This window comes from Heptranchias perlo, chromosome 26, assembly GCF_035084215.1.
Source record: "Heptranchias perlo isolate sHepPer1 chromosome 26, sHepPer1.hap1, whole genome shotgun sequence".
NCBI lineage: Eukaryota > Metazoa > Chordata > Chondrichthyes > Hexanchiformes > Hexanchidae > Heptranchias > Heptranchias perlo.
The window spans coordinates 20556744-20567669 of NC_090350.1; the positions used below are offsets into that span (position 1 = coordinate 20556744).

Here is a 10926-nt window from a genome sequence, read left to right on the forward strand (position 1 = left end):
CTTCAATTATTTTCACTCACGTGTTTCCGCCTGGTCTTAAAATTTAAAGATACATTTAAAAAAGTTGGCGCAATTCCAGTTTCCTTGATTTCTCAAACTTGTTTCAGCTTGTCTAATTTTATTTTTTTTAAAAAGTCAATGACAAGAACGTGTATACTGATTTCAAACTTCAATTTTATTCACTTCTTTCTTCAGTTTTCAACAGATTTAACTGACCTCAGATTTTAGGGAAAGGTCTCCCAAGTATATGTATAGTTAAAATCAGGGTTTATTTTTTAAACAGCAACTGATGCTTGTAAAACATTTCGATTTATCTGGGATGCCAGACCATTTTCCTAATTAATCGATTTAGATTTTTATTTAAAATCGCAGAAATAAGAGTCAAAACACCTGGTCTGCCAGCGCCAATAACTTACAAGACACATCCTCTGAGGGCGAACTATATATAAATAAATCTTTTATAAAATTCGTGGCAGATCTGTTCGAGATAATAAATACAAGTTTTCCCACCAGCAGACAGACTCCCTTATTTAACAAACCAGCGGCTGTATGCGGACAATTCGATGGCGGTCTTACTTTTTGTTTTAAACTCAACTAATTCTTACCCTTTTAAAGAAGCCGCTGTTTTAAGGATCCCCTGAAACAATTCAGCCAAGAAAACGATTTTTTTTGTTACAACTTCTGCAAATTATCCGTGTAAATTAGTTACGAAAAAAAATCTTTGTTCTACAGCAGGGGGGAAATAACCACTTGATTTACCACAATAAATGAATGAAATGTGTGTTCTCCCTCTCTCCTAAGTATGAGTACAGTCCAGTGCTAAATAAGCAATCTCTGCAGTACTGGCTAGATCCCTTTTCAGACAGTTTTTTTGTTTTGTAAAATCCAGTTTCTTTTTTTTAGTCTTTTTTTCTTGGCGGGGAGGGTGTGTGTGTGTATGGAACAGTCACTGAACAGGGGTCTGCAGTGTGTGATGAAGCGGCGGAGTGTCCCTTTGTGAATATACATCCTCTATGCCTGGGTGGCCGGGGATTCCGGCTGGAGTCATCCGCTTTTCTTTTTGTCTTCTGTTACAAAACCACACTCTGACCACTTCTTTTTCTAACTGCAGACTGTCAGCCAAGCTGGTGATCTCATGAGCTGATGGCTTGGGGCACTTTAAGAAGTGGTTCTCCAAAGCCCCCTTCACTCCAATCTCAATAGACGTCCTCTTCTTCCTCTTCCTCCCTTGGGCAGCTATCTTGTCTATGCTGGTGGGGCTTCCTGAGGTAGAGTCAGTCTCCTCCAGCCATTTGTTCAAGAGAGGTTTCAGTTTGCACATGTTTTTGAAACTGAGCTGTAAGGCTTCAAACCTGCAGATGGTGGTCTGGGAGAAGACATTGCCGTAGAGAGTGCCCAGAGCCAACCCAACGTCCGCCTGGGTGAAACCTAGTTTGATCCTTCTTTGTTTGAACTGCTTTGCAAAGTGCTCCAGGTCATCTGAAGTGGGCGCATCTTCATCCGAGTGGTCCTGGTGATGCTGCGGAGGATGCTCTTGGTGGTTGTCATGGCCACCTGGGTCTTCATGGAGAGCATCCGTCATTCCATGGTGTAGCGATTGGTTTTGTGGGCTCAACATGCTGTTGAGGCTGGTGAATCCTGGCTGCGAGTAGATGAGGGGCTGATGCCCATTGGATGAAGGTGGCATCCCCGGGATGTGATGTCCCGCCGTCGGCCCCCATGCGCCGCCAGGATGGTTGCCATGAGTCTGTTGGTGGACCATATGATGTGATCGGTGATGAAGGCTGTTACCTAGGTCATCCCTAGCTGTTTGCACATTGGCCTTTCCTGGATCTTGCTGTCCGAGGTGAGAAGCGGTGACCCAAGGTGCTCCGTCAGTGACAGAAGACAACCACTGATGGCTGTGAGTGATGGGGTGCCCATTGCTGGTCAGTCCATGCAAGTAATCATTTTGCACCATTTTCTGGACTTCTCTATAGGTAGTTCCTGGATGCATCCTATCAGAGTCCGGATGCACCAAAGAGTTAGAATGGAGCGAGTTATTCCTCGGAATGTAATGAGCCGAAGCTGTGGTGGCCATGACTCGCACTTCCAAACTGATCAGGTTCCAGCTACTTTGCACAGCTTTAGCAGAGCCAAGTCTGGAGCAGCAGGAGGGGGCGAGGATCGCAGGAACACGCCCTGTCTGCCCGATTGGCTCAAACCTTCTGACTGACAGCAAATTCGTTCACAGCATCGCTGCAGATTGGCGGCTAGCCTTCCTGGTCAGCAGGCAGCCCCATCTCATTGGTTACAGGGCGCCTCCACCAACACTTAGTTCTGATTAGCTAATCACTGTTGATTGGCATGAATTTAGTGCAGCACGGAGCAGCCGATTGGCCAGTCGATGATGATTTTAGGCTTCAGATCCCATCCGCTGGCACTCGATTCCTGACGCGATTGGTTACTGTTTTCTGGTTTATGCAATTTCAGTTGACCACGTGGGGGACAGAAACTAACCTCACACTGATCTTCATTTAACAAAAAAAAAGTAACAATAAAAGAGTGGGGAAATGGCTGGGCAAAGCACAAAGCTAATACAAATGATCTCAGTGAAGATATCCCGCGTTTGTTTTCGCCTTCACTAGCAAGTCTTCTCACTGGGGGAACCTCGGCTGCCAATTGTTCACTCCCACCTTTGATCTGATATTGTTTTGTGCTTTGTTTTATCTACGGAGCCGATTATTGTTACTGGTGTGTAGGAAAAAGCTGCCGACTCTTAGAGGGAACCGAAACTCCTTATAATCACTTCTATCACCAGCCTTTTCAGCAAACCATTAAACCTAAGTTAGATTTTTCGACGAAATATTTGCAGAACTTTCACACAAAAAAAAACTTAATTCCTTTTAACACCGCGACCGATCACAACCCCAGTGCTAATTATATAGCTAAATGTTTACCAGAAATGGAATCAGGAATAGGATAAAACAAGATAAACGGGTGCTGTATAAAACGCAATGTTACATCGATCATTATAATACAACAAAGACGGATTATGAAAAAAAAATCACTTATTTGTTCTCATACATCAACATTTATAATGATCAGAATTGAGATCATTACATCTGGTTTATTGCCGGAACAATTCACCTAGATAAATGAAACTGAAGTTTCTAATTTGTTTTATTTTTTTAATAGTTAATACTTATTTCTCCCCAAGCTGACGGGGATTCATTTCCTTCTTTACAGTCCTGTTTGATTATTTTTCTCTTCACGTCTTTTTTTGCCCCACAGCAAATTACCAATTCTATGAATTGCAGAACAGCATTCAGTGCAGGTCTCCCTGCTGCAGGGTAAGTCTCTTATAAACACAAGCACGTCCTTTAATGTTAATTTAGGGCATTTTAATGTTAGATCGTACTTTGCAAGGCACCATAACTCTGGATCCACATACACGTTTTACATCGGCCCTTAATTCCCATTAGTCCCGCATTTCTCTGCCTGGATGTATCTATCCCTCTTATTTTGTGCGTTTCTTTGGTTTGCACGTTCTCATCACACGATGGACTCTCATTACGATGCAGAGCGCTTGGGGAAAATGGTAAGTTTCCACACTTCACAGGCTGGAATTTGATTGACACTTATTAGGAAATAATAGTTTCACTCGCCTTAAAACTCCGAGCAAGTTTTTTTTTACTGGAGGCTGACGCCTTGTCAAGTTTTGAATTAGAAATATGTAGATATCCTATTTTTTAAATATGCAACCGCTGCGCCGTTCTCTATAAAAAAACAGTTTCTGTGGTGTGAAATACATTTGAATAATATTGTGTGACTGTATGTTTGGATTGTCTATCTTCAGGCTCTCTCTCTGGTACTGCCGCGTCTATCTGGCCTCCATCCATACCTTTTTGTACGCATCGATTAATGTGACTTTCGCTCATTTACAGTTCACAGAAAAGTCTGATTTACTCTAACTGTAACAAATGGGGTTAGCGGTGTACATGTGCCATAGATTCCATTATGACAGTTAAAAAAAATCAGATAGATCCCATGAATGGGAGTGGGAGTTTCACTTCTATTAGGTGAATTATCCAAAAATGCTCCAATTCCAGGACACCCTACACAAAATGAATGACTTGTGAAGTACAATACCGTACCATTTGTAACCTTCGTTAGTGTCCTGTTGCTCACTTAAAAGACAATTGTAATTCATGGGGGTCTGTGACACCTTTTGAAAGAATGCTACCGACCGCCTCTCAGTGATGGGACAGTCCTAGACGGGAGAAATAGCAAAAAAAAATCATTGCACATGTGATTTATCTTGTAACTGTTGTTGATGTGAGATGCCTTCTAGGACTGTTTATGCTAAACTCCCTACACATCAGATGAGGGCACTCCCTTAGATTCATGAGCAGCATAATTTAGGCGGAGCATAGGCCCGAGTGAGCTGCCAGGGCGGGCAATAGGAAAAGGAAAGGATTTGCATTTATATAGTGCCTTTCACGACCCCAGGCCGCCTTGAAGCGTTTTACAGCCAATGCAGTACTTTTGAAGTGTAGTCACTGTTGTAACGTCGGGAATGTCCGTGCCATGTGAGTGATAGTGCAGCCGGAACGCAATGCGATCAGGTGCACTCTTCCATTGTTCTTTAGCTGTTGTATAAAACATTTCAGGATGTAGATACCTTTCTGCAGCTCCTAAGGCTAAAACTTCATCTACAGGTTCTGAAAACAATAGTCCTCACATTGTGCCGCACCTCAAACACCTTGAGACGTTTTGTTGCGATAAGGCAATACATAAATACAAAACGTTTATAACATACACACTGGATGTCACATTTCTCCATGTAAGTTCACAGTGTTTCTCTGTAAACCTGTGTCACAAACTTTTTAGTCAGCAAGTGTCGCCTTGGACTCTGTAGGGCCTCTTTTTATCCGATTACCACAGTCTGGCATGAAGATCGTAGATACAGGACTTTGTACGGTAGCAGTAAAATATTGGATGAGGAGAAATTCCTCTTTGAACGAAAAGCAGGAGACGGCCCGTTTTAATTGGTAATTAACAACCTGCTAACAAAATCAAATTCTCAGGAATCATGCATTTTGCATCCAGACATTCCCATGATTTCATTAGTAGGTTGTTAATTACAGAGAAAAACAGCCATTTCCCCTTTTTGCATTAGACGCAATTTCAACCCCAACAAAAATGCCCAGCATATGTTAGATGGAAAGGAGGAAAGCCTAATCTTGGGACTCAGACGAATTATCTAAACCATTCAAGCTTCTCAGTCATGGCCTATGATGTTATCTGAAATCCTCAATTAAACTATCTTGTAATCATTCCTTGGTATCTATATATTATATAGACTGGCTCTAAATATTCTTACAGTCAGTGTTAATTTTGCAATGTAATTGTCGCAATCAAGTTTGAATGCATTAGTGACACGGAGCGCACCCACAGTTGACACACTGCTGGTACAAAACAACCCAGAAATGAATAAAATCAACATCTAAACTTAAAATAATATAAATTATTAAAATAGAAAACAAACATCAGGCATGATTTGAGCCTGCTACACAAATCGCGGTGGGAGGGGGGAAACATAGTAATTCTACACTGCTGACGCCTCATTCATGATCTTTATTCCATTATCCGAACCCTTGAGGAGATTACAACGTTGTAATCACTTATTGGTTTCTATTGTTCTACGTTCCCGTGTTAAGGTTCTTTCAAATTGATGGTGCCATCAGTGGCTGGCAGGTATTAGTCCTGCTGATGTCACACTATATTATGAAGTAGGCAATCTTTGCAGCCTTTGATGGTGCCCAGGACCTCACTGTTCATGAGCCCCGAGAGTGGAGGTCAGAGGCATGGAAATGTAGACCTGTTCTTTTAGCTCTCCAAAGGAGATTGGCGGCAAACAGCTGTAGTAAAAAGAGGAGAAAGGGCATTCAATCTCCTCTTGATTGTCACTGTCTGTCGCCCTAGCAGTGATATAAAATGGTTTCAGTAGTAAGAAAGAGTGTTTGTTAACTGTTTAAAGAGAATGATAATATAATTTCCAATATTACAACATTCATAAAATACTCTATACATCTCTATGGTATATAAATGATATTCGAAATTAAGCCTCACAATGGGCTGAATACCTGGTAATTTTTTTAATCCCCTTTCATGAGGCAGTTGCTGTGCATTGGACTCTTCTACTGAGAGACTTTGGTATTCAAATTACACTCTCAACTAGTGTTTGTACTCGGACCTTTCCTGGAGTGGGTTTACCAGTCCCTGCTGAGTTATGTGGAGTATGGAGTGATGATTGTATTTGAGCATTGCTGCTACCAGGTCAACTAAGAAAGAGCGTAGATGTTATCAGTAGAAATGCCCATGCATATTGTGCTATGTCCACTAAAGTATTATAGACGTGGAGTGAATATATAGAGAGGAAGTAGATATGGAGGAAAAAAGGCACATCAAGATCAAAATAGAACCGATTCCCTGGCCGACTAAAATAATTCAGTTCCAATCTGGTTTTGTTCCTTGTTGCGTAACTGGTTAGGTTTATGGTATAAGAGTCATAAACTCACGGCTAGCAGCAAAAGGCTCCTCTATCACAACAAAAAAAAACCTTTTTATGCAATAGGGTTTTATTTAAAAAAGAATTCCGATTTTCTCCCCTCAAAAGTTATGTTTAGTATTTTTTCGGGTACAGTTCTGTGCATAGTGGTTCCCCTCTGGTACCTTGCTTAAGTGACCATTATACACGTGTGAGTCATAACAGTGAGGGCTCTTCAACCTCTGTACTCATCACAGCTGAGCCCAATCCTTTCCTCAGCTGACATCCTCTTACCAACACCCACAGTCCAGATCAGCTAACTTAGCGCAGACTGGAGATCAGTCTAAGATCCTCCCGGTCTGTAGGGGGTCATCTACTCGGTGGCCAAACTAACTAAGCCACCGGGGAAGCCAGCAATGGAATTTGAAAGACTGGCACCATTTGGTGAGTTTCTCAGGAGTGCAAAGGGAAAGTTCGTTTGTTTCTGTCCATCAGGATTTGTTTCTGACTGGCTGTTTAAAAGGTATCTTGCCATAATTGTCCCAGAGGGCCGTGCTTTTTAAGTCTCATTGTCTGGGATCCCTGATAACTGAGGTAAACATTGCAAAAAAAAACCCCGTATTGCTGTCCATATTAGTTGAAATAAAATTTAGAAGAATGTTCAAACCAAAGAATTTGTTGTTGCAGGTGCAGTCTTGTGGACAATAAAACTAATGTAGCTTTTATTCCCCTGTTGATTTAAAATAAAAATCAATGAATCAATAATTACCCTCATGGCTCGGAGTGCCTACTTCTGCTCATCGTATTAATCAATTTTATCCAACAAAATTTATAAGAAAGTGGCTAGATTTTTGAGAGTTATTTAAAGAGGATCCTTTAATCACTCTTTGCGTGAAAAAAATTATAGTATAAATAAAATGCCCGAATTCATGTTCAAAAATTGGTTGAACTGATTACTAATTTCCCCCCCAAAAAATCAAAGTGCATATTGCCCATTTGAAAATCTACAATTATTTCCTTAGTTTGGGTTAAAAAGCTGCTTCTAGTTCGCTTATGAGGCAAGACTGCCACAGTCCTGCCACTGTCATCAACCCCGGTCACGCCCAGCACCAACGTGCCATGCTGCTCCGATGACTGTATAACTGAAGCTGCAACTGCTGCTGTCCACGGACCACTGCAGGTTTTCCCGACTGCCAAAATTTTAGATATGCTGCTAAAGAAAGAAAGGGGTAAAAGTGTCTATTACCTCTGGCTAAATCCTTGAGACACCGAGATTTGTTTTGAAATCAACCTAAGTTCAGAGAACTGGTCATCTGACTGGGGAACTTATGGAACTGACCAGAAATTTGCAAAGGAAGAAGTTAGAACAGGCAGTGTTAAGGTCTGTTTATTTCTACATTTTAACAGAAAGCAGAGCAGGCTCAGGGCAGACAATTATTGTTTTCAGGTTTAATGTTGGGCATTGCTGTTAGAGAGTGAGCATCCATTTAATTAATCCCTTCATTGCTGCATTTCCCTCCGTATGTCTTGCTAGCTAAGGAAAAAGTTTAGATTTTTTTAAAGAATTAAATTATGGAAATAATTCACTAACAGCAATTTCTAACTTGGGTGTAAGAGGAAACACATTATTCTTGATCCTGATAACACTCCATTTCGGTTAAAGTATATCAAGTATTTTTATTACTTACTATATTCAAAATGATAAAGTATGGCCGATAATTTGAATAGCGTAATGGTTATCTTTTCACTTAGGATTTTTTTTGCTGCTGTTTTATAATATCATTGAAGCTGCATTATTTATGATTTTCCCAACTGCAAAACATCAAAAGCTGGTGTTTTACTTTCAGTCGGAAATGCAATGCTTGTTGTGGTCTATGGGCAAGCAGTAAGTTTGTTAAAAGTGCCCAGATGCTGGATGGGGAAGAATATGCCCTTGTCTGGGTGAGGTGCGTTTTTGCCAGGATGCTGATGGTTACCATGGAGAGGGAGATGAAGGGATCACAGAGCTCACATTGAAGGGAGCCTAACGTCAGAAAAAAAGCCTCTGTGTAACTGGAAAAAAAGAGCCAAAATCAAAGTCTAGGCTTTGCATTGAGCTGCATTATGGAATGTAATCATCTGATCAAACTTTGTGAAGGGCACCATTTTTGGTCTTTCTTTAAAAAATCTGCTCGAAGCACCAACTTTAAAAAAAAATCTTGATTTTTTCCCCCCCATTGTGCTCCTACTGATTAAAATATCCTGTAATGTTTAGAAATCACACTGCAGGTCCTTTAAGAGATCTTGCTCTTTAGGAAACCATAGCTTTACTGTAAAGCAGGAGAAACCTATAGGATATATAAGCAGGGTATTATATGAGACGATTTTTTGGCGTGGGTGCAGATTATCCGCTTCAGAATCCTTTTCAGAATTCAAGTTCTCCATTTGAACAGTCGTTCAGGACCAGTTTGTGAACTATTATTAAAAATATGCAGGACAGAAACCCACATGTCTTCCCAATGTGGTATAACTATCATATACATTGTACAGCGCATTTCTTAGTAATGTGCTCACAAGGAAATGTTATGGTATCAGTCATGTGATGCCAGGGACCTTCAGAACCTACATCACCGTCATTTCTATTACCCTCACTGAGCCCACTTACTGCACAACAGGAGGAATAGTCAGATATGAGCATTGTTTTCTGTTTTTAAAAAAATGAGCTCTACACTATACTGTAAAGAACAAAAAAACAAGCGATGGCGAGTATAAAATATAGTTCAGTCTCAGGCTCTGTTAGCATCCATGAAACACAAGATTCGCTCATAGTGGTTTATGATGTCACCAGAACCGTTCAGTGGAATTACTGCCTCATATAACTCACTGACAGCCATTTATTATCCTGTGTTTGTAAGGGCCATTTGAGGTCACTATCATGTCGGCTGCCCGAAGCGGACCATGTGAATCATTAAACGTGCACACGCACTGCACTGCTCCTAATGCGGCTATGGACCATTAAAACGTTTGCATTATGTGCTATGGATGCTTTAGTAAATGTTATATTTTACGCCAGCTCATCATAGTAAAATGTCCCTGGAAACAGCAGACTTGTGCTTTATATGTGGTTGAGAACTGTCAGTGTGAGAAATACATGGATCTCTTTTGTATATTTAAACTCAGCAAGTTTCCTTTTAAATTCATGTGTACAGTAGCTATACAGCAGTATCAATTTGTCATTTATTATTAGTATTTAGCATTTAATCTCAATTTTTCACATAAGAGTGACTGGCTTAGCATGACTAACTGAGAGAAATATTCATGTTTTTATTTGAAGACCTAAGAATGCACACCATTTATGGAAGAATGTAAACAAAGGATGATGGAGCTATATTAGCATCTCAGTGCAAAGACATTACTTACTCAAGCATTCTGCACCCACTCAAGAGTGAAAACAGCAACAAAGGGCCTCCTCCACAAACAATCTCTGCATTATAACAATTAATTTTCATAATACCATTTAAAACACAAAATTCACCCATTCTGTATAATTCAAGTGAGACAGTTTTCTTTTTGTCATAGAGATAAGATTCTTTTCATTTAAAAAAAAAATCAAAATTCTATCCCTATGTCTCTCAGTTTTCTTACCAAGTATATCATTCATCAATATACAGTTTAATCCACCCCTGAGAGTTTGTGACCTTGGCTGGGCTTCTCCATGACTGTCATGCAGGAGATAAGATATAAGTTGTACAGTATATTTTTTTCCCATTCTTCCCCTTCCATAGAACGCCTTGCATCTACGCATGCTCTGAAATTTGATGAAATTCACCTAACTGAGGCAAGGGCAGTCATCCTGACATTCAAAGTCCCATTTCAGGGCCAGATCTGTCATTTCTACTGGCACCACTATGAGAAATGTTGTTCCTAAAGTATGTCTGCCTTTGCTGAGTATTTCCGTTTTGAGGTTAGGCTGAATCAGGATAAAATGTTGTTTTTGTACAGAAGCAGCACCTTTTTTTTTACCTTTTATACCAGCCAGCATAGATAAAACTCAACCAGGTCTGGTTGGGATTTCTGCAAAGGAGCTGGAGTGATGAGCAGCTTTTGGAGTTGCACTTGTACCGTCCGGCTGGGGGCCAAACCAGATGGGTTAAATTGGGCTGTGTAGCGCCCGTTTTTTAGGCGCTACGTGGACAACTAAGACTCGAAAATGGGGTCCAAGATGTGTGCGCAGACCTCCAATGGAAAGTGTGCAGGATGCCACCTTGGTAACGGGGTTTGCACGCGTGCATCTAATGACTGCTGGCAACGGCAGAGTAGGGAGTTAGTGGAATGAATCAGTGTGCAACGCTGATTTGAAGCCATCGCTACCATTTTGCATCTCCACACTCCAGCCAATATCCTGTCTTAACCTT

The 10926-nt window shown here is 40.8% G+C and overlaps 1 protein-coding gene across 1 annotated transcript; it reads right to left on the bottom strand.

Moving 5' to 3' along the window:
• Nucleotides 1-926: 926 nt before the first annotated feature.
• Nucleotides 927-2080, bottom strand: pou3f1 (POU class 3 homeobox 1). The gene has a single exon (XM_068006991.1). It carries the CDS (start codon nucleotides 2078-2080, stop codon nucleotides 947-949), a length of 1134 nt encoding a protein of 377 aa, XP_067863092.1. The 3' UTR covers nucleotides 927-946.
• Nucleotides 2081-10926: the final 8846 nt, after the last annotated feature.

Excerpts from the sequence above, each read along its gene's own strand:
- pou3f1 (XM_068006991.1), bottom strand. The coding sequence starts at position 2,080 with ATGGCCACCACAGCTTCGGCTCATTACATTCCGAGGAATAACTCGCTC.